The 24,265-nt window shown below is 39.5% G+C and overlaps 1 protein-coding gene across 4 annotated transcripts; it reads left to right on the top strand.

The window, feature by feature from the left end:
* The first annotated feature begins 28 nt into the window (after positions 1-28).
* Positions 29-23,886, top strand: MARF1 (meiosis regulator and mRNA stability factor 1). Of its 4 annotated transcripts, none has more exons than XM_068206835.1 (27): positions 29-161; positions 1,329-1,536; positions 3,046-3,192; positions 4,703-4,877; positions 5,647-5,873; positions 6,686-6,803; positions 7,486-7,658; positions 8,483-8,917; positions 9,488-9,657; positions 9,758-9,919; positions 10,152-10,341; positions 11,026-11,204; positions 12,128-12,208; positions 12,551-12,787; positions 13,543-13,662; positions 13,989-14,164; positions 14,405-14,625; positions 15,291-15,433; positions 16,677-16,810; positions 17,326-17,528; positions 17,996-18,223; positions 19,034-19,264; positions 19,371-19,583; positions 20,297-20,357; positions 20,452-20,592; positions 21,136-21,306; positions 21,442-23,886. In XM_068206835.1, the coding sequence occupies exons 2-27, from the start codon at positions 1,390-1,392 to the stop codon at positions 21,672-21,674; spliced, it is 4,716 nt and encodes a 1,571-aa protein (XP_068062936.1). In that variant the 5' UTR covers positions 29-161; positions 1,329-1,389; the 3' UTR covers positions 21,675-23,886. The 4 variants fall into 4 exon arrangements, with proteins under 4 accessions (XP_068062936.1, XP_068062933.1, XP_068062934.1 ...); XM_068206832.1 differs by having other exon boundaries at positions 3,046-3,714; XM_068206833.1 differs by having other exon boundaries at positions 79-161; positions 1,332-1,536; positions 3,046-3,714.
* Positions 23,887-24,265: the final 379 nt, after the last annotated feature.

The raw sequence follows: 24,265 nt of genomic DNA, 5'->3' as shown, positions 1-24,265 counted from the left end.
GGCGCGGGGCGTTACGACAGCCGGCTTTGCGGCAGCGCGCTGCTTTGCGGCGCGCGGGGGCGCCTGACGGCAGAAGGAGCGGAGCGGGAGGAGGGAGGACAACAAAGGGCCGGAGGGGCCGCGGCGGCGGCGGCGGGCGCGGGGCGGCGGGGCCGGCGCAGGTGAGGCGGGCGGGGGGGCAGGGCCGGGCCCCCGGTAGCGCGGGACTGCCGCGGCAGCCGAGGACCGGCCCCGCAAGGCGCGGCGCCTCCTGCGGCCGGAGCTGCGGCCGCCTCGGCCCGGGGCGGCCGGAGCCCGGCAGCGCTCTGGGGCCGGCGCGGCGGCGTGGGGACGGTCGGGCTGGAAGCGCCCCGGGAGCCTCGGGACGAGAGGGCAGAGCGCGGGCATGTGTGGTTAATGTCACGCTTACTCTTTTCAGTTATCCTTTTAATTCCGAATAAACCGCTGCTATCAAACACATGCAAAAGTAACGTACTCTGGAGTTGTAAATCTTGACGAACTTGATATTATAGGCAGCATAAATTTTGGATAGCTAGGATTCGCGTGAATAAATATTTGTGCTTAAAAGAAAAAGTAAAACTTCTTTCGGGGTTAAAAACAGTGCAGAGGTAGATGTAGCGCCATGAAATGTGTTCTGTGGTTATTGCGTTTAACATTAAATACGAAAGAACCTGAAGGAGTGTAGTCTAATGAATGCAGCACGGAATTGGAGGCTAAGAAGGCTTCATTGCTAACCTTTGTTTTTCTGGTACTGAGCCTTAGGTTGCTTTACTGCTTTGTGGTTCTGTAAAGCTAGATTGATGTGCAGGAGGGCAGCTTGAGGATTAGCAGAAGTACTTGCAAGTTATTTTAATAATTTGAAGCTCTGTTTAAATCCTAAATACTGTGTGCTTAATGCAGGTGTGTTGTGTGTAGGTTTTCTTAGCCAGTGGGAAAACAATGACTATACAGCTCAATTGTTTCAGCTGAGTTCAGTTGCACCTGTTGTGTATTTACAGTTGAGCTGCTCTTGCCCCCTGGATCTGCTTTCTGGGAGAGTGCACTGAAAGTCTGAGGGTACTGTTTTGTGTCAGCAGCTTGTGGCTCCTGCTAATGCCATGGACTTCAAGGTGTTTCTCTTCAGACTGGTTCTTCTGTGCTGTGGGTCACAAGGAGCATTCCTTTATTAAAAAGGGTAGTTAAAGCCTTGGCCATAGGCATAATTAAATTTAACATCATTAATGTAGGTTCACTGACAGAGCAGTAGTGGAATTCTTAAGACCACCCTGATTTTTCTCTGTCTTGCTTTAAAAGTTATTTAAAGCATGCTTTTTATTTTTTCCTCTTAGCAGGTGGGAAGAATGAAAGGAAGGGGGGATGAAAGGATGTTGAACCTTTTTGTTTGGCTGTATGATGGAAGGAAACAGGACGGCGAACCTCTGCAATAGATCCTTGGGATGGCTTCAGAGACAAGAGAATGATGCTAAGCCATGGCTCTGGAAACTTTCTAATTGCTTTTCTGCTGCTGAGAAGGCTTTGCCTTGTAGTGCAAAAACGGTAATTTCTGCCTGCCCTGAGAGGGTGGGTGGGCTCCCAGTGCAGAGGGGATGGGTGCCTGACTCCAGTGGTGTTACTGACTAAAGGGGGTGGGGAGGAGGAGGAGGCAGCAGCTGCCAAGGTGAGTACAAAACCTGCCTGGGGATTTGGGGCTTTGGTTGTGTTCACTGCTCTCACACCCGTGTTGGTGAGAAGGGGCAAGCTGCTTGGCTTGTTAGGCTTTCCTGACAAGCAAAGGGTCAGTTTGGGATAATGCAGCTGTTTGGGATAATGTAAGCTGGCTGCTCAAAAGGTGTGTAAGGAGCTTCTGAGGAGCTCTGCCAAGTTATTGCTGAAGAGTGGAGTAGGGAGGTCATGCTTCCAATTCATCTCTTTAGTTTGGAGGCAAATTCAGTTCTCCAAATTATTATTAAGATGTAGTAGCTACAGCAATTGTGGACACTGTTCTTCACAAGGTCTCACTTTTCCCTTGTTCCCATTTCTTTAAATGTTCCTTTTCTGTAATGTGCATAATTCTATGCATTTAAGATGCAAAGGGCTAAGGATTAGAAGGAGTAGTACAACACAATTAGGTACTTGAGCAATTGAGCTCTGACTGTTAATTAACACTTTTCACACACATTTAATCTGACTAAGTAAAGACATTAGAGAAATGGATGAGCATGTGTTTTCATGTGTTGAGGGTTAGGAAGGAAGCTGCCATAAAATCTGGAATTTAGTATATAAATCAGTTCCAGACAGATTTTTGGCTGAGTTTATCTTCATGAGATGTAGCATCAATTAGAGAGGAATGAGTAATTAATTATTCATTCATGTGTACTAGGAAATGCATTAAATTCAATTTGAAAAATAGAAGTTGTTCAGAAGTTTTGTAGCAGTGTTCTGTGCAGGTTACCTCTTCTGACCTTGACTATTCTGTGCTTCTTTTAACCTTGCTTGGTTTTCACTGCTGGCGTTTTAAAAAACTTTGTTTTTGTCTGTGCCTTTGTCTGTACATCTTAATAGCTTCAATCAGAGTAGACAAGAACCACTTAGTTGTTGTGAAACTTTAGCCTTTGCTTTCTGCTATATTACCTACTTGATGTAATTTCTAATTTTTTAAGTCATACTTTTTTAATGCATTATTTTCACAATTTTAATAAACTTTTTACATCTTTATTCTAACTAAAATATGATGACTTATGGATCTGCAAGTTTTGAAGTGGTTCTCTCAGCCTTAGCCTAAGAGTTTTCTGCTTTTCTGATTCTGTTTTGGGGACTTCTTGCTATTTGGTTTATAGCTCTCTGGGTTTGTTGCTTCCAAAGTCCACTGATACCAGTGTACCTAGAGCTGGCACATATAAACATGGTTCTCTTTAATATTTACATGTTCAGTCAGTAAAGTAACAGTAGTCATAAAGGTAGCACTTTAAATGTAAAACTGTAATAGTCTAAAAATATGTGCTTCTTACCCTATAAAATTATTGTTTTATTCATGTACCTGAATGTAACTGAGCTTTAATTTTCCAGAAAGATTACATGGAGAACAAGAAAGCTGCTGTAGAATTGAAGGATGCTTCATCTCCTCATGCTGGCTCTAAATTGTTTCCAGCAGTGCCACTTCCTGATGTTCATCCTCTTCAGCAACAGCAACTACAGCTTTCCCCTGGCCCCAAAGTAAGCTGCTGTGCTCATGGCTCTGACTCTTCTTGCACTCCACAAATGCATTGTGGTGGTGGTGGAGGTGGGAATCTGATTCACCCTGGCACAATATTAGACTCAAAAAACACTGGGACGATAACTTGTCAAGTAGGGTCAGGATTTGCTTATCAGTCTGCATCTTCACTGAAGAACCCTCCAGCTAGAAGCAATTTGGCAGGAATTTCCAGTGAGTTCTCTGGTATGTGTGTAGAAAACAGTGTATCTTCCTGTCAGCATCTGGCCTGTTGTGGAAAACTCCATTTCCAGCCCTGTCATGGTAACGTGCACAAACTCCATCAGTTCCCAGCCCTGCCAAGCTGCCCATCCTCTGGCTATTTCCCCTGTCCCGAGTTCACGAGTGGGGCTGCGGGGCACTTGGACGAGCACGTTGCACAGCCGGAGCTGCCGCCACGCGTGTGCGCCAACCCTCTGCACCTAAACGTGGTGCCCCCCGTGTGTCTGAAGGGCTCTCACTACTGCACTGACTGCTTGAGCAAGGTTTGTACACCCCACCTTTCTCCTTCCTTACTGTGCTGTGTGGTTCGTGTTGAAATTGGGTAGCTTGAGCAAAACCCAGCTCCTGTGGGTGCTGCTTGCATCCCCCTAGATGGTAATGCACAGTCCAAATGTGCAGACAGACTTTTTGAAGCTGAGCTCTTTCCTGAGGTAACAGTCAGTGCAATGGGAAGACAAAAGAGCTATCAAAATGTTCAGCCTACAGGGGATCTGTAATGTACTCAAGTGGAGTTTTAACTTCTTTCAAATCTAGTCATCTCTTCTTTACAGCTCCAATTAAACAGTTCAATGGTAGGGACTCTGAGCAAAGGCTAACAGCAGTTAAGATATACCCTTGGGCAGCTGATCAATAAAGAGCCATTTGTAAGTCAGGCAATACATCTTATGCTACAAGGATATTCTAGTCCTAGTTTGGTTTGATAGGTTTTTAGTTCAGTCTTCCCAAATTTGTAATTTGTACTTTAGTACCAATTTAGTAAAATTCAGAACTTGTTAGAACTGTGCTGGAATATTACTAGGAATTTCTAGTGAAATAATATACTCAGCTTTGCAATATCTGTTACTTAAATGTCTAAGTTTCCAGTATAAAAGTGAAACATCACTTTAATGAACTGAATAGTGAATTCAATATATTTGGAATTATCACACCTACTCTCCATGTGCAGGTTTTGTATACTAGGTCTCTGGTTTTTGTTGGTTTTTTTAAAAGGATACATATTAGTACTACTTAGAGGTGGCATGTCTTGATCTGTTGAGTTTAGTAGAATCTTTCCTTGCATTTGGAAATTTAAAGCTGAATATGCTGGATAGAAGCTTCCTTCATGCCATCATACTGTTGTTAATTACCTTTGTAAAGCACATCTGAACTGGCATTTGTTGCAGAAGGGAAACCAAGTGTTTGTAGCATGGTATAGCATGTGTTAATATTGTATACTAAATGAACGTATATTCTGAAAAATTGTCCCAACAGCCAACCAGAAACAGCCTAGTTGATGCTGCTAAAATCTGGCCAAATATTCCTCCTCCAAGTGCACAGACTGCACCTCTTCCTATCCCAATCTGTAATGGCTGTGGAACCAAAGGAACAGGAAATGAGAAGAGTTTGATACTGGCAAGCAGCCTTGGCAAATCACCACAGAAATATGGTAAACCACATTTGTTTGAAACTTCCATTTAGTGGATGTTCTCCTTTTAGATACTGTTGCACAGCAAGAGTTCTCTCAAATTGCACTATCTGGAAACTTCTATAAAGCCATAGAAGATTAAACAATATTAAAAAAAACCCCTTGTCTCTGTTTTGAAAATTCATTACTTGTTTTTACATGTTTTGACTGCTTAGCTAATTTACTGTATTGTTTACATAGAGTTTTGATTTTACTATTTTTACTGTTTTAAGAATTAGAAAAATTCTGCTGAATTGGAAGCTGCTTTGTTCTGATGATGTATAAAGAAATTATCTTCAGCCATATTTGAAAAGCATTTTTATAGTCTAGTGTCTATTGTCACTCCATATGCAGTAAAGGTGTAACACTTGTAATTCTCAAGTGTTATTAAGAGGAAAATATTGTCTGAAATAATTGCTCTTTCTGCAATGTTAGTACTGCTTCAACTACAAAATCATATCTAATATAAAAGTTATAAACTTTAAAGTCACAGAATATTAAGAAATTGATAGCTTTACTGTTACTTTAAAACTGCATCTATTTAAAGGTTTTTAAGGTGAGACACATCAATCAAGTGTCTTTTACCAAATGCCATTCTAGTGAGTCTTTCGGGTAGCCAACCAACATACTCACAAACAAATATGATTGTCAGTGTTGTTCATAAGGCTTCCCATGTGCAGAGATCATATTATGCTTAGTTTAATGTTTTCAGTGTTTGGAGATAAAAATGAGTTTTCTTGTATCTGCACAGGGTCCCCGGAAGTTGCAGTGACAGGCCAGGTTCTGGAAAACTTGCCCCCCATTGGAGTCTTCTGGGATATTGAAAACTGCTCAGTTCCCACTGGCCGTTCAGCTGTAGCAGTTGTGCAGAGGATTCGGGAGAAGTTTTTTAAAGGTCACAGAGAGGCAGAATTCATCTGTGTGTGTGACATCAGTAAAGAAAATAAAGAAGTTATTCAGGAGCTTAACAACTGCCAGGTATCCAACCTGCACCAGCTTGGTGTTCTTGCTTGAGAATTTGTATACTTTGAGTGTGCCAAGATTGATTCACATTCATTAAAGCTTTGCTTGCTTCTGTGGGTGTAGTGCATCTTTAGTTTATGGGTGGGGTCTCTAATACTGATTTCTTTTATTTTTGCTGCTGTGATAGTTTTTAAAACTGAATCTGCATTCTGTTATCTGTAGGTAACTGGTTTAGCCTTAGTTTTAGTTCTCACAAGTGTGTTTATCTCATCCAGTAAAATGTGGTGGTGGAGTTTTTGTTATCCTTCAAATCTATGATCAAATTATTAACCTTGAAGTATGATTCTGTGAAATTAACTTTTTTATTTCATTAGTGAATACTGTGCTGATTGGTAAGGACACCTGTAGATTAGTGGTATTGCTTGGAGCACCTTTAACATTACATATGTTTTCCATCAATACCTTCTGTTTCTTGGTATTTTTTTATAACTTTTTGTGCTTGTTTCTATGTCAGAAATTTCCACCCTCTAAATTGCAGATATGATAACAGGTTGACAGTTCTTTGGAATGTTTTTGAGGTGTATGAGTTGTGATCCTTAATGCAGAACAGCAGAAGTCACTCCACAGACATTGCTGAACAACTAGGGTTGAAGTTTAGTGCTCACAGAACAGTTTTTGATCCCTGTGTGTTCTGTTCTGTACATGTGTGCATTAATTTACCTAAATTAAAAGTGCATGCAAGAGCTTATATTTTTTTTAATTCCATTGAAGTAAGCGCACTTAGCATTGAAGCTTTTCTTCAGGAGTGCTTCCATGTATTTCCACAGGTGACTGTTGCACACATCAATGCCACAGCCAAGAATGCTGCTGATGACAAACTCAGACAGAGTCTGAGGAGATTTGCTGATACACACACTGCACCTGCCACTGTGGTTCTTGTGTCAAGTAAGTGTTTGTGGTACTCAGCTACACTGCTGGCTTCAGTTCCTCTCTTCCATAGTATTTTTACATATGGCACTATTTTGATTTTCAAGGGTGGTGTTTAGAACCAACTTTAACTCAACTGTTGAAGAATTCTTAGTGTCAGTGGCAGCAAAGGAAAAGCAGGGGCAGTAGGATGAGAACTTGGCTCAGTTCAGTCACTGTTGTGATTTGATGCCTTTTTGAGTGTCAGTAGGGTATGTGTGTGACTACTGTCTAAAGTTAAAATAAAACTCACGGAGCTGTGTATGTGGTCTGAGCAAAATGTATGTTTTTAACTCTCATAGCAGCATCTTCTATATTATACAATGCAATCCACTCAGCTATTGAATTGCTGTGTGATGGCCTTGGGTTTCTCCCTAAAGCTGAACAAATGTTTGCTATAGAAATACCCAGTACCAGTCCAGTGCCCTGCTGATGAATTGCTACGAGCTGCTGTTAAAAGGAAGCCCTTGTCTTGAGACTGACTGTGAACTGTTGATTTAAATAATGGCTGAGAAACCTTGTAGCTGTTGGTGCTTGTTCACTGGGAATTTCCAATTGGAAATAGAACTTGTTGAGTTAGATTTGTGGGGTTTTCTCATTCAATCATGTATTTTAGATTTTTCAAGTGTTTCCTTGCCTATGTCATTTTTTCCCCCTCCAGCGGATGTGAACTTTGCTTTGGAACTGAGTGACCTGAGACATCGACATGGTTTCCGAATCATTTTGGTACATAAAAACCAAGCTTCAGAAGCACTCTTACATCATGCCCATGAACTTATTTGTTTTGAAGAATTTATTTCAGACTTGCCACCAAGGTTACCACTGAAAATGCCGGTAAAGATTTTAATTTTTGATGCAGCAGACATTTCCACATTTCCAAGTGTCAAATTGCAGTTTTTGTTGTAATTTAGGATGAGAGCAGGCTGAAATTACGTGTGTTAATTAGGATGGGGAATGATGTCTCCTGTGTATTTGGCCACTGTCTGTATTTCTGTTACTACTATGTGAATGTTTGCTTTCTGCTTTCAGGCAGGAAGAGTGAAACACTAAATGTGAAAGTAGTTAGCTAAAAAGAGAAATAGTAAAGGCACATTCTTACCAATAAATATTTTACCAGATAATGTATCTTCCATGCTTTCTTTCCATTGCAGAAAGTTTGGGTAAGAACTTCATTGTGCATTAAGACATCTTAGTGACGCATTCTGAAGTTTTGAGTGATTGTTTCTGTTCTTGGATTTTTGCCTTCCTTGGTGATTCCCTTTGGACATGTTGTGGTGTCTTTGTACAGTACTCATGACTTTTTGTTTCTTGCAATAACTTCCTGACCTATGCTTTCACATGCATGTATAGAATACATAGGTTATTGGATAGTTAACAATGGTGGTTTCTCATCTGGAGAATTGATCAGGTATTGATCCATTGATAAGGGACTCTGTAGTCTATTCTGACTTTAAATTATATTGGAGATGGAAGTTTGAGGCTCCACCTTGGTATAAGAGTTTTTCAAACAAATTGGGTGCTGCGAAAGGAATGACTTGGTGATGGGATGGGGGTGGTGGGAGGAGGGCATGGTCACCAGAATCAGTGTTAGAACTGCTGGTTTTGGACTGGAGCGTGTTCTGGCATAATCAAATTAAAATCTTCCTTCCTTTCAACAGGCTTGTCATACGCTGTTATATGTCTATAATCTGCCAACAAACAGAGACAGCAAAAGTGTCAGCAATCGCCTGAGGCGTTTGTCAGACAACTGTGGAGGGAAGGTGCTGAGCATTTCTGGAAGCGGTGCAATTCTCCGCTTCTTAAACCAGGAAAGTGCGGAACGGGCGCGGAAGCGAATGGAAAATGAAGATGTTTTTGGTAACAGGATTGTAGTGTCTTTCACTCCCAAAAACAAAGAACTCAATGAAACAAAAAGCTCCAGCTTTGTGGGAACTGACAAGGTCAAGTCTCCCAAAAAAGTCAACAAGAATACAAAGCTGTGCCTCCTCAACAAAGACTCAAATGATCAGTCTGCTGGTACCAAAGGCTCTGCTGGGAGAGGATTCCAGATTCACGGATCTGTCGTCAAACCCGCAAATGTGAAAAGTTTACAGGTATTGTTGCTCCGCCTTGTTCCCTATTCTTGATTTTTCCTTGTGTTCTGAGGATTGCTTCTGTTACTGCTTTAACTTGTCAGTCCTAATAAATGAATAACACTTACGTGTGGTGATATTCCTGAATGAGAGCTTTGTTCATCTGCTTGGGAAACAGACAGTTAATGTGAGGGTGGTTGTTGTCCCCCGTCCCTGCCATGTTTTTGGCAGTTTGGAAATATTGCTGGTACTTGCTCTCAAATTCTAGCCACTTTTGCACTGGTGCTGGGTAACATCTAGAGTTTAGACACTGTAGGTCTAACCCTACTTCATTAAAACAAGCAAAATGGATCAGTATCCATTTTGCTTGTTTTAAGGAGACAAAGGGTTAGACCTACAGTGTAGCAAAAGATTTCAACTAATTAACCCTCTGTCTTCTGCCACAGAAACTTAAAAATTCCTTGTTACGAAATACTAATGAAAACACTATTAAAGAAAAAATGGTCAGTCATCTAGCCTTCCATCAGAAAGAAGGCCTCTGGCAAGGGATGTCTGGTGCTTTTATGCTGACCTTTTATCTGTTTCACATAGGAGCTGTGCCGCCTTGAATCAAAGAACATCAGCAAAAATACTGAAAACCAGCAAGAACGTTTAAGAGAACAAATTCCTTCTCCTCAGAGTAACTCTAATGCAGCAATTTCTGTGTCTCTGGCAACCAAAAAAATGGGAGCAGGAGAATCATCCTCCAAAAACAGTCAGAAGTACGTTTAAAAATAAAAATGTTGATGTTAGTTATGTATTTTTTAATGTAAATTCTGCAACATGATGTTTTTTCTTTTTCTTATATATATTTGTAAATAGAAAAGAGACCTCTGCTTCCAGGAGCATTACCAATTCCCCTGTAGATAAAAAAGATAAAGATGAAACTGTATTTCAGGTCAGCTATCCCTCTGCTTTCAGTAAGTTGACGGCCTCAAGACAACTCAGTCCTTTACTCATGTCTCAGAGTTGCTGGTCGTCTCGGTAAGTGTCTGTCTGTCTTGGGAGGGGAAGTGAGATGTCAGCACTACATACATTGATTATTCACAGCTGATTTGTTTGTGCTGGAATTTGTTTTGCCTGCACACGTGTACTGGGAAAAACCCTTTTAAGTGTTGTATTTATGCACTTGACCTGTGTCTGTTATCTTATTTTGAGATGTATATATTGGAATTGTGCAGTTGCTTCAGCTCGTCAATATTTTTATTTTACCCAGGAGTATGTCTCCCAACCTTTCAAATAGATCATCTCCACTCACATTCAATGTAGTGAATCATACCAGTGGTACAGACTGCCCTGATCCCTTTGCAAATGGTGCAGACATTCAGATCAGCAACATAGATTACAGATTGTCCAGAAAAGAGTTGCAGCAAAATTTACAAGAAATCTTCTCAAGACATGGCAAGGTAAAGGCTCAAATTCTTTTATTAAATCTGTTTTTAAATAGTTCCTGTTTTATGTATTTAGTTGTGTGGTTTTAGGTTCAGGTGAGCAGAAAGATAAAGGTTTTGGAGCAGGACTTTTAAACCTTGTTAAAAGGATGAATTGTGGGGCTTTTTTTCCTTAAGAAGACCATATAACCACTTCTACTAGGTTTTTGATTTGTGTGTGGTCTTCGTAGATCTGGTATTCTGAAGTTTGTTATATAAAATCCTTACTAAGTTGCTCATTAGTATGTAGGGATGAGACTTAAGCTTTAACAGGATAACCTTTTTAAGCTGTAGAGCTGAATTCCTAATGTCAGCTTAAAAAAATCACAGTAAAAACTGTTTTGAGTCAGAAGTGATCAAAAGCAGGGGAAGTGTGAATTAGTAAAAAGCAATTATGGAAGGTGAGGTCAGTGGTCCCATTTGTGTCTCATCTGTGGATGACATTTTTCTGGCATAATCTTTACACTGAAAGATGATGCTTGTGTTAATGAGATACCATGGGCTTGCCTTAGTCCAGGATCACTGTGCTTGGCTCTTGTTTGCATTGCCCTGATAACTGTGATTCATCACACTCCCTTCCCTTTTGTTGTTGGCTCTAGGGATGACTTACCTTGGGTTAATGTTTTGGTGTAAGTGCATGAGGTGTTTTCTTCCTCTCAGGTAAAAAGTGTGGAGCTCAGTCCCCACACAGACTACCAGCTGAAGGCTATGGTTCAGATGGAAAATCTGCAAGAAGCCATCAGTGCTGTCAACAGTCTGCACAGATACAAAATTGGCAGTAAGAGGATCCAGGTCTCATTAGCAACGGGAGCTGCTAATAAATCACTCTCTCTACTTAGGTAATAAGCACTTTGGCATCTTCTTAATTGTCCTAGCATGTATTAGTAACTGAGAGATGATTTTAAATACTGCTTAAAGGGATAATAGGGAAGTAAAGTAAAATCTGTTGTGTGATCTGTTGAATGTGTTAAATACAATTAGGCTGGTTTTTAGTTCAGCATTTCAGCACTGCTTATATTCTAAGTTCCATCTGAAGACTCTAGGTCCTTTTTTCAGAGGGTTTAATAGCTGTGCTACTATTCTTGCATGATACTGATATACCTTTAACTTAATTTGTGCAGCTGAGTTAAGATTAGACTGGACATCTTTATTTCTTCTTTCTTTCAAGGAAGTGTGTATGAATTTAGTTTTTGAGGGTTGGTACACAGTTGGAAACACCAGCAGCATTTCATTTGCTACCTGAAACATGATACAACTTAGAGTGCTAATGCTAGTGAGAATACAAGTATTTCTTCTTTTTTCTTACTGAAAGAAAGCATTAGGAAAAAAGTTGTCATCATTTATTCACAGAATGAAACTAGTGCTTAGACTGTAGAGTATTCTACAATTATGTACTACTTGCCATAGTATAATTTACAGCTTTATTTCATTCTTGCCTGTTCAACGTTTGTAATGTAATGACCAGGCTGGTAACTTCTAATGCTGCAGCTTTGTTGCATTTTATAGGTGCTCAGATCTTAGCACCACCTATGAAAGATGCAGCTCCTTCAGAGACATGACCTCATGAATTAGCAGAAATGTTACTACTTGCACTCCCTGATCTAAAATGACAGCTTTTGTAGTGCTGGAGTGGAAGGGAACACACTTTGTCCTGTTTTATGTATAGTTCATAAACTGCATCTGTAAATATCTTGCTAATTTAGGCTGGAGTCTAATAACAGCAGATTAATTTTGTGCTAATGCTGCAAAACTTCTCTTACAGCTCAGAAGCAATGTCCATTCTGCAGGATGCACCTGCTTGTTGCTTGCCTGTGTTCAAATTCATAGAAATCTATGAAAAAAGGTAGAGTTCCTGGTGGTTTCCTCTCCAGTGCTTCTAAAAAAAAAAATCTGATCATGTATGATTGTTTGCAGTGACTTAAAGTAGTAGAGTGGAGAATTATGAATTTTTGTTCTTAGGTGCTGCAGCATACAGCATAACTACCCAGAGGTAGTTATGGCAAAACTGGCCTTTTTTTAGAGGGTTCTACTTTCAGTATTTTACTGCTTTGAATAGGTTAGTTACTTTAACATTCTGCATCGAATAGTTTTGAGCATATTCCTGTTAATTAAACAAAAAAGGCAGATTACAGCATTGCCTTACCTGCCTCTATAAAATGCCTTTATTTCAATGTCTCCCTTTTAGGTTTGGCCGTAAGTTGATTGTCTCAGACTTGTACAAACTCACGGACACCGTGGCCATCCGTGACCAGGGGAGCGGGAGGCTCGTGTGCCTCCTGCCCAGCAGCCAAGCCAGGCAGAGCCCCCTGGGATCTTCACAGTCACACGATGGCTCCTCAGCAAACTGTAGTCCAATAATATTTGAAGAGTTGGAATATCACGAGCCTGTTTGTAAGCAGCATTGCCTGAATAAAGACTTTATGTAAGCTGTGTATAAAATACTATAAATATTTCATATATTTGAACAGCATTAACAGTGAACCAGTATGTTAAAGTTGAGGTGTGTGTTCTCATGATGTGCTCTAATCACTCCTCACATGTTTACAAGTATAAGGCAGAAAGTAGTGAGATGGGCCAGTGGATTTTCTAGGCAGCCCTCATGGGTTGGTGTGTCCAGGTAAGATGACTGTGTTCTAGCGCAGCTGCCAGGATTGAGCTCTTCTTTAAATGAAGCTGCAAGGTTCCCTGCATTCCTCTGGTTAGGTAGGAAGGTTATACATACTAGAGACTTCTATTACCTGAATTTCATTATGTAATTTCTGCTGATTTTTGTCCTCCAGCTATATTTAGTAAGTGATTCATAGTGAGTTGCAGGTTTCTTGAAGTCATGCATTAAGTTTTTTGTTTAATTTAATAGCTCCCAGGTTGTGCTAGTAGAGCAGTTATTAGGTGATTATTGTTAACTGCCTGGTATGTGCTGCTAAAATTTAATTTTAAGTTTTCATAGCCAATAAAAATACGGTCTTCTAAATGTTACTTCTGGAAATTTGGTATAGCTGTATTCTTTTTGGGGAAAAAATTATGAAAATTGCTTGTACTGTACTACAAGTGCTATTGTCACTAGTAGCAGTATATTGTGTGCATATAGTATAATGTTTAATATTTTTGTGAGCACAGATATTATGTTAAAGCTGTGTGTAGAGTAAGCATAAAAACCTGAACCTCTTATTTTTGCAGTGAACATGAGTTTGATCCAGATTCTTATAGAATTCCTTTTGTGGTTTTGTCTCTGAAGACATTTGCTCCCCAAGTTCACAGTCTTCTACAGACACATGAGGGTACTGTGCCTTTACTAAGGTAAAGTATTTTAATTTCTGGGTTTAGTAATGTCTGATAGGTTGAAGACTTAAAACTTATTGGGAATTACCTGTTGTATATAAACTCAGTTCTTACATAAAATGGTATCCTTTAGAGCAAATGAATACACTATGAAGTGATCACGTCAAAAATCTTGTTTAGCAAAAACAGCACACTTATTTAAAATGTTTTATGAAAATTTCTGTAATGTGTCAGTAAGTTGTTGAAATATCTCACTCATGAAATGTCTCAAAATACTGTTTTCAGGACAATTATTATAGTGATATTTTAGTGTATAATGGAAGCTTTTTTATTTGCCTCCATAGTTTTCCTGATTGTTACATGTCAGAGTTCAGTGATCTTGAAATGGTGCCAGAAGGCCAAGGTGGTGTTCCCTTAGAACATCTGATTACCTGTGTTCCTGGAGTTAACATTGCCACTGCCCAAAATGGCATTAAAGTTATCAAATGGATACATAACAAACCACCACCTCCTACTGCCGGTAAGTATTTCTGCTTAAAACTTTCTCTTAACTAATTTTTTTATGCTAAAAAAATTAAGCTAATAACTTCTGCTAATAAAATAAACATGTATAATTGTTTAAACTTTTTATGAGGAGAAGCTTTCAGCTTGAATGTTCATACTTTTCTCCTATGCTGTAGCTTCAATCCATAGGTAAAGTTAAATATTTAGTGGAAGAGTACTTGTGGAAGGTACAATAATATGACTTTTTTGTTTGTAGATCCTTGGCTTCTGCGTTCCAAGAGCCCTGTAGGTAATCCCCAGCTCATTCAGTTCAGTCGAGAAGTGATAGATCTGCTCAAAAGCCAACCATCCTGTGTCATCCCTGTCAGCAAATTCATCCCAACCTACCATCACCACTTTGCAAAGCAATGCAGAGTGTCTGACTATGGCTACTCCAAATTAATGGAGCTGCTGGAAGCAGTGCCTCATGTACTGCAGGTGAGTGATGTGGTACTGGCCAATCTGACCTGGGGAATTGTGGCTGCAGCTATCTGAATTCCTGGTTGCTGTTGTGGAATAGATGCTGGGCAATACCTAGCGCCCCTTGAAAAGAGCTGGTTGACTGAACCGTGATAGGTGTGTTCTTTTTTGAGATGCTGTTTCCATGCCCACCCTTTCAAAACAACTTCTGGGGAAACCTCAGGAATAAAGTTTGAAGCTGCTTTTAACCTATGGCTGGTGCTTGGGTAAAAGTTTTTAATTGTGCTACGTGCAGCATAAGAACACTTGCAAAGGCTGAGTGCTCATGAGTTGGGCTGAGGTGTGTTGCCTGTGGCTTGAAGGGATTTCTGTGAGAAATAAGTCATGTAACCTTATTACAAAACCCCTGTGGTCACATTCGCTTACAACTTTGAACAGCAGTTGGCTGTAGGATTCTTAAATAACCAATGCAAACGTGCAAAAGTTGCAGTAGCACTCGTGGATGAAATCTTGAATTTCTCAAGGGCATAGTTCTTAGTACAGAAAGTGGGTGGTTTCATGAGGCTGCCATTCCAGATGCTGTCTCTATTATATTCTTCTAGCCTATCTATACTAATACTGGCTTTTAAATGCCTTTTACTGAGGGTGCTGGGTGTGAGTGACCAAATCTGATTTTCTTTCAGATTCTTGGCATGGGTTCCAAACGCTTGTTAACGCTAACGCACAGAGCTCAGGTGAAGCGCTTCACTCAAGATTTACTGAAGCTGCTCAAGTCCCAGGCCAGCAAGCAAGTTATTGTGAGGGAATTCTTGCAGGCTTATCACTGGTAAGTTACCTTAAAAATCTGTGCAGGGCCTGTCTATAACGGTGATTTTAATACATAGTGCAAGAGGAGTCAGCACGTAAAATCTCAAAACAAAACTGTGGCAACTACATTGCCTTTTCATTGCAATATGGAAGTTCCCACTTCCAATGAAAACAAGAATTAAAAGCTCTCTGCCATATTTTATTCCTTCCTTTAGTACTTTAGGTTCATTTAACTTCATTGGGGTTGCAAATGGGTTATTGTATTTCATTAGTTCTCATTGAAGCCATGACTGCAGCATTGGATTTAAGCAAGTAGGTCATGGCACATTAACATGAACAGTAAAGGAAAAATTTAACTTAGGTTTTCTTCAGAAGGAAATATGAGTAGATTAACTGCCAGGAGTTACTTTTACTACTTTAACTGGATCTAGCAGTGGCAAAAATTAGGAGTAATACCCATCTGGAAACATCTGTGCTAGCATCCTAAAAAGTAGGGTTTTATTTAGGTTTTTTTAAAGAACCAGGATTGATACTTTCTTTAATAGGAAGATAGAAAGTAATAGTTGGGTGCTTTAAACAAACCATGGCATCTTGGAGCTACCTGTGAATCTCCCTTTACGTGTGTGCTGTTGTAAATTATGTGCCAACAGCTCTTTCTTGGGGGTGCACTTTCCTATTTCAACTCTTGACAAAAAATACATTATTGGTTGTTTATAAGTCTACTTAATGTAGAGTCAGCACTGGCCACTTGTTGAATAAGAGTGTTTGTGAAGTGTTCTTGCTCCTGAGAGATTTTGCTTGGAGAAGTGGGAAGAGTAAATGCATTTTAATATATTACACAGTATTGGGAAGGTTTCATATGATGTTTTCCAGGAGATGATCTCTGCATTCTCTCAAGACCTGTTTTTGTTTAAAAGAGCATATGGCTGTAACTATTAAGCAAATTCAGAGTATTAGAAGTGCAGCCAGCTGGAGCTTTATACAGAGCACAATTACATTTTTCCTAAAGCACTTAAAACCACTAGTTGATATGTACAGTTCTTTGTTGCACTGATTGTTCACATGACAGTAAGTCTTACTTCTCTGGCTAGAATAGACTTCTAGTTTGCCTTTGTTTTTCAGGATGGTATCACTGCTAATGTGGAAATTATCTTTGTTTTGTAGGATTTGAGGTTTACTTTCTCAACTCACCAAAAAATGTATTTTTTGCCAACCAGCATGCATTAATACTTGTATTACACACAATTTTTTGAAACCTTCAGGTGTTTCTCTAAGGATTGGGATGTTACTGAGTATGGAGTGTGTGAACTGGCTGATATTATATCAGAAATTCCAGATACAACCATCTGTTTGTCACAGCAAGACAATGAAATGGTGATTTGTATTCCTAAAAGAGGTATGTCCATGAAAGTTTCTTGTGCTGTTTCTAAATTGGTTATTCTTTGACTGTTCTGAAGCTTTAGTTACTCAAGCGTGTAGGAGTGACTTGGATTTTTTTATAATTGCGTTTCTACCTTTATAACTAAGTTGCTAAGTTCTAGCAAATCAAGAATGTCATTCTGTGAGCACTTAAAATAGAACAGACAGGAAAACAGGTGGCAGAAAGCATAAAATAATGTTACTACTTCTGCATGTGGTTGTGCTTTCTGTGGAATGATCAGACAGTTGATTGTTTCCATACAGGAAAAACACCAACATATTTGGCCATTTAAAAACCTTCTAAAGGCCTGATAACCTGACTATTTTGGATTTTTAAACTTGTAAGCCTAGTAAAGGTCTCAGTGGTAGAAGAAAAGAGTGATTTGGGATAATATATGATCATGCTGAAAACCAGACACTGTTTACTTATTGTATTCTGTTGCATTTCATAAGTGTGTTGGGATGTAGCTCTTGCTTTATTTTTAATTTTAGAACGTACCCAGGAGGAAATTGAAAGAACCAAGCAGTTTTCCAAGGAGGTGGTGGATCTGCTGCGGCACCAGCCCCATTTTCGAATGCCCTTCAATAAATTTATTCCTTGTTACCACCACCACTTTGGGCGCCAGTGCAAACTTGCTTACTATGGGTTTACAAAACTACTTGAACTCTTTGAAGCCATACCAGATGTCTTACTTGTAAGTTCAAAATCACAAGCTGGACTAAAGCATTTTTCTGGAATGTATACAACTGTTTCAGCAGGGGTTAGATTTCTCATAAACTTTACTGTGAATTATAAACTCTGCACCTGCAATGTTTAGACAGCTGTATTTAAGAAAATCTTAATGATATTTTGGTAAATTGTCCATGGTTTTGAGCACATTCAGGAGACTGACAAATTCAAACAAAATTCAGTGTCTCAAAATTGGAGCTAAGTTTTATTATAATTGTGTTCAGTTTGCTTTAAAAAAGTTAAGTTTTGCTGCTTGCTTTGTTATATTTCAGATGTTACATGGTTTTGCTTGCTGTACAAACAGTTTTTGAGGTGTCTGAGTCCTGGTGCACAGCAAATCCCTGCCTGCAGGCCCTGAGTTTGAGCTGCAGCTTACACTTTGTTCATCCAGGCTGCATCAGTCACCTCGGCAAAGTGTCACTTGTTCCTTAGGTGCTGGAGTGTGGGGAGGAGAAGATTCTCACGCTGACAGAGGTGGAGCAGGTGAAGGCAGTGGCTGCCCAGTTTGTGAAGCTGCTGCGGGCGCAGAAGGACAACTCCCTGCTGCTGGCTGACCTGCTGCCCGAGTACAGCAGAACCTTCGGCTACGCCCTGCGCCTGCACGACTTCGACGTCAGCTCCGTGCCAGCCCTCATGCAGAAACTCTGCCACGTTGTAAAGGTAACCCTTTAGCCCTGCCTGTTATCCCTCTGGAACGTGGGGAGGGTTGTGTTGAGGAGTTCTCAGTCTCACAGGACGTGGCTCAGTACCTGTAATGAAATGTTGTTTCTGGAGTACAGCGTTAAGTCAGGAAGTGGAAATTCCAGAAGGGGTTTAAATGTAGTTTCTGTAGTCTTATGATGTTCTCTTTGCTCCTTTATAATCTTGTAGCATTCTCTGAGAATACTCATGTTTATTTAGCAAATGATAAGTGGAAGATTCTAGTACTTAATTTTAACAGTACTATTCTAGTACTAGATTCTAGTGCTTATTTTAACCCATCTGACTTTAACCTGTGAAAAAGTTTTCTGCTAACTGTAGTAGTTTTCAGTCTTCTAATGCTTTCAATTCCTTTACTTTTTTTCTTTTTTTAGCTATGGTTTGAGACTTTGACTCTGAACATAAATACATAGGTGATCTTCTATGCCAGTGGAAAAGAGAGGTTGCAGTTACATGGATGTGGGCACATTGGTTTAGTTGCTCCAGTTTTGTTGACTTAGCAGCTGGTGTTAGGCTGGAAGTCAGTCAGGACCAACTGGCTTGTAACAAAGAGTAAAATCATACCTACCAGTGGACAGAAACTACTGCACAGCTGTACAGGTTTTGTGTATTTAAAGTAAATACTTACATGTAATAGGGTGCTTAATTTTGTGTGTCTTTCACTAGGGAAATATCGAATACAGCTATGCTCAAATAAACCCCAGCTATATATCTTATTTTTAATTCAGTCTTTTCTACGTCCCTAACTTCTTTCCCAATAAATTTTTCCAGGTGGTTGACACGGAATCTGGCAAGCAAATTCAGCTGATAAATAGAAAATCTCTGCGGACTCTGACTGCCCAGTTGCTGGTTTTGCTGATGTCCTGGGATGGAACATCCTTGCTCTCAGTTGAGCAGCTTAAGCAACATTATGAAACAGTCCACAGTACTTCACTTAATCCATGTGAATATGGATTTATGACCTTAACTGAACTCCTGAAGAGTCTGCCTTACTTGGTTGAGGTGCGTAAGCTCTTGCCTTTCTGATATATTTGAAAAGCCATTGTGCCTAGAGGCTATGGAAATGTGTACTCGAATTCTTTATCATTTTTTTTTCTTTTTCTGTTAGGTTTTTACCAATGGTGCAGCAGAAGAATATGTCAAACTTACAAATCTGTATGTTTTTGCAAAGAATGTGAGGTCCTTACTTCACACCTACCATTATCAGCAAATTTTTCTTCACGAGTTCCCAGTAGCATACAGCAAATACACAGGAGAAGTGCTGCAGCCTAAAGCATATGGATGCAATAACTTAGAAGAACTCTTGGGAGCAATTCCGCAGGTGTGAAGAACTCAGTTTTGTACAATTACATAGAGATTTCTGCATGGTTTAGAAGTAGCTACACAACCAGTTTCTGTTAGTTGGGGTGACTTACTGGAATAATTACCTTCTTCAGAGAAGCTCATACCAGTTATGTTTTTAATACACGTCTGAGAAATCAGGGAAAAAAGTGAACCAGCACACGTCTCGAGGAAATTTTGCTTAAGAACTTTTCCTAGTAAGGCTGTACACATCCCTGGCCTCTCTGAGTGCAAGAATTGATTTTCTGTCTGTGTGAATGAATGGTTGTACAGTACTGAACTTTCATTTTGATCAGAGTGCATTATTAGGTTTGGGAGTGAAGAATTCTGGGACCTTGTCAGAAGTGCCATGTTCTTGTCATCCACATATCCTAAGTGCTCTGGAATAATTCTGTGACCGTTTTTGGCTATAGTATTTCCTTTAAGTAAGCCAATCTTTCTGAAGAGTGACAGGAATTTTTCAGTTCCATGTTTAAACACTTCATTAATGTTTATTTAGTATACTTTCTGGCACTATCGTTTGCCTTTGGTATCAATTACTTTGAGCCTTTCCTTGAGTAGTGTAGTACCAATTAGCAATGTGCTTTAGTTTACTGTTGGAAATCATGTCAGTGCAAAGCTGGATGAAAGGCAGTGAGCAAATGCTTTGAGCTTAGCACGTGCTGATGTTCAGCTCTGCTTCCTTCTTAATAGGTGGTCTGGATTAAAGGACATGGCCATAAGAGAATTGTAGTCTTGAAGAATGATATGAAAAGTAAGCCATTTCAATTTTGATTAGTATCTTAGGGTTTTATTATATTTAAGAGGCAGCTTGAGTTAACTAACCAAATTAACTTTTCTTTTTGTAGCTCGTTTTAGCTCACCTAGTTTCCCCCCTGCTGATCATGTAGATGATCATGGAAATCAACTTGCTGACAATAATGGGCATATTATGGAGACCCAAGGATCCACTTCTTCAATGGAACTCAATCTAGGAGGGCCTAGCAATGGTAATGCAAAATTGGTTTGTATAAGGAATTTATTGTCTTAGTGGAAATAAGCAGAATAATTGAAGCAGCATGGTGAAAGGTGAGTTAGTAAATCTGAACTTGTGTAAATATGCATTTTGGCTTGAAAGCTTGTTGAACTTCTCTGAGTTTTTGGTTAGGCTTGTGTTCTGAGCTGCTAGTCTATAAATGTGTGTGTATATATATGTAGGGAGAGAGATTCTGGGTACTGCTTCCCAGGGAAGCAGCATTAGTGAATTTGGTGGAAATTTAAGTCTATGGACATGAAGCTAAGGAGAGAGGGGGATCAGCAGCAGCTTCTGCTAGCAGTGTCTCCTGTGTTCTGATGAGAATTTACTTAGATGCTCTTGATGCAGCAAATGAATCTGAGATTAATTAGCATTAATTAAATTAGGTTGGTGTTAGTATTTCAAATAGAACATAGTTCTGAAATCCTCAGATTTGCATCTGGAGACTTTACCTGTGACAGTAGTGACACCTTCACAGCTTACAGATGCTCTGAAAGATGTTCCCTTATTTTTGTAGTTTCTAATCAAACAGAGCAAGAACTCCTTTGCCTCACAAACACATCTCCTGTTGATCTCCTGTGTGAGCCAGTACCTTCCTGCCTGCCATCCCCCCAGCTGAGACCTGATCCCGTGGTTCTTGAGTCTGCAGACCTCATTCAGTTTGAGGAACGCCCTGCACCCCTCCCAGGTAAGAGTTTGCCTCCCTTTGTTGCTTCTAGTCAGGCTGATGAATTCTCATTGAGTATTTTATTGCCTAACAGCAGAGAAATAGTATTTTTTAAAAAAAGAGCATCAGTAAATTGAGTTGTCTTATTTATTTTAGAGATAATGATTTTAACAGAAGAAGAAAAACAGACAATTGTTACCACAGCTCAAGAAAAGCTGATCTCTGGTTCTGTGGTGTCTGATACCACAGAGAATGCTTCAGTGCCTCCCTGTCAGTCCTCTGAAACCCAAGTAAACAAAGAAGCAACGGACAGCCCAGCCAAAAAGCAACACAAAAACAAGGTCAAATTGGCAGCAAACTTCTCACTTGCACCTGTAACCAAGCTTTAACTCTCTCTTTTTAGTGTGAAAGACAAATACCTATGGACTGTGCACCATGTAAAGTTGTTTGCTAGCCCATGTGTATTTTAATGGAAAACCTAGAGGAATTAATTTGTATTTAATGTATTCTGTGAAGATTTTGTTCCTTTTACACTGAACACAGCCGTTAGCAGAGCAGATTTTTTTCTATTACTTTGAAAAAAAATCTGGCATTTGTTAAATTATTCTTAAATTTTACAGTTTTTCATAAATGTGTTCAGTAAAAGCAAAATATTAATTCAACAAACATGGAACAGATTTTATTTTCTTTAAGCCTTGTTGGTGATGTAATCATACATGTAGCATACTGTATTCTATAGGCTGTTGCTTACTGGTATTGTTTCAGACAGTATTAATGAAATGCATGATTTGTCTTTCAAAAGCCTGTTGAGAAATTTTAACTCGCTGACCTGGGATGTCAAGAGTGAGGGGAGCTGATTGTCCTCCAGAGGGGAAACTTGTTCTCTGACCTTTCAGATGACTTGTAACTGCATTGGAAATGCTTGTCTAAAGATGTCTGTAGGAGACTGTGGATCTTGTGTAAAACTTGTTTTAAATGTGTTTTTGCTGTAGCTTTCAGTTCCATTTAGGAGCTTTCTAGGACACTGATGCTTTATGCTTCCCTCATATTTAGTTTGTCTGGCATGGGTTTGGTTAAGGAAAGGACTGTCTTGATGTCATAAGTGTAAGATACAGACACACACATTTTCATTGTGTCTAGAAATGAAGTTAGGAAGATTCTGAAATATGCATCTAATGCATAAATTACAGATAATGGAGCAGGTCTTATTAAAGTGGCTGGTGATGGAAGGCTTTGATGCTATTTCCACCTGTAAGGAAAGTTCTAGCTACAGGTGGAAATGCTAAGGTTGTTCTGCTTAACCTTGTTTTCTATTTTTAAGCATGTTCAGTAAATGGGAAGCTCCTTCTTTGATGTGCTGTCTTTTAGCTGTGTCTGTTTTTATTCTTAGACTTACTCCTAGTGTTGGCAGCTTTTTGAATTTGTGGTATCTTGTGTTGGCTTTTGCAAGGGCCAGCTCTGGGAGAGAGGCTAAGTCAGTGGATGACCTTAACTCTAGTTAGCAGAACTGTCCAGTGTGTGAGACTTTCTACCCATTCTGGGTAACCATGGCATTTACAATGGGTTGTATTTGCCAGGCAGCAAATAAATGCTTGTAGTATTGAAAGAACCTATACTAGAAGTTTTCCACTGGCCAACTGAGTATTTTTTAGATGGATTCTATTGTAATATGCAAGAGATGGAACACAGGCTCTAATTTTTCAGCCAGCAGCAGGAAATGCCACTGAACAATGGCTATGGACAGAATTTTACTAGGCAGATTTTGTTATAAAATCTTTTATATTTAGGCAAGTATTACCAGTAGTGAGTTTATAGCCATTGTAAGTGCAAAGAAACACTGGGAAGTTTTTCTGAGCATTATGGCACAGTATTTTGAGTCCACAGTAAACCTCTACAGACATACTGCTATAGAAGAAGAACTTTAGAAGTATGTTTTCTTGGAATGTTTTTAGTGAGTTAAATGCAAGAAAATCTGCTTTCACCTTGACTTTGATAAGGTTGACAGTGATCAGTCTAGATCTTTGTTTCAGAAGAGCATGCATTGGAGAAGAGACCAGCCTGAAATAGTATTTCATGATGTGCAGCTACAAGTCATTTGGAGTACTAAAGAAAACCAGGTTTTTGCTTCAGAGGAAGATATGGTGTATATCCAAGTGATGTGGTGGTTATACCACATATGGAGGTCAGCATATCTTATCTGGATTCATGTGTGATTCTGCTGAAATTGCTGTTTGAAAGTAATAGAATAATACTTTTGAGAAGTTGTGTTCATAGTGTAACAAAATAGCTAATTGAATTGCAATATATTTTTTTATCCAAAGGGTTAAATGAATGATGTGACTTACAGATTTAAAAGCATTGCAACAATGAAATTCTTTAATTTAGCAAATAAATGTACTACTTCAGATTCATGTTTGTTTAAAAGAAAAAATGTCACTGAAGCCCTCAATTTATGCACTATTTTTTCCTTGGAATGGGAGAGAGAAGAAAGACTTCTTTTCTTAGCTGTCTACTTTGTTTGGACACTTTCTTTTGTGGCTCAAGTGCTGTTTTGTGTGTTGGGACCAAACAGTTGTCAATAAAATTTTCAAGCAAGCATAACTCTTGTCCTTGTCTCAAGACCTGTGGGGAGGAAAAAAAAAGCCAACCAAAAACCAAACCAACCTGCCCTAGAATACTTAACTTGCTGTGTCATGTTAAATTTAATTATTGAGACAGAACAGAGGGTTTAGTGAAGACTAAAGAAACATCATAAATTCCGGAGATTGAGGCTTTGCCCAGTTTTTGCAATTGAGCTGTTTGCAGATGCAGTCAGTGTCTCTTACTGCTCTCCATGCAGGGTCATGTGCAGGCTTTCTTTTGAAAAGAAGCTGTGCTATTTATCATGCTAAAGAGAAAAAATGGAGAAAGGGGTGTAAATTCAGCAGGTGGATGTCAGGTGTTCCTCCTCAGCGTGTCTCCCTTTGAGATGTTAAAATTG

Source organism: Anomalospiza imberbis, chromosome 16, assembly GCF_031753505.1.
Source record: "Anomalospiza imberbis isolate Cuckoo-Finch-1a 21T00152 chromosome 16, ASM3175350v1, whole genome shotgun sequence".
Lineage (NCBI taxonomy): Eukaryota > Metazoa > Chordata > Aves > Passeriformes > Viduidae > Anomalospiza > Anomalospiza imberbis.
Note: the sequence above shows the minus strand (reverse complement) of the source record. Positions and strands in the feature narration are given on the sequence as shown.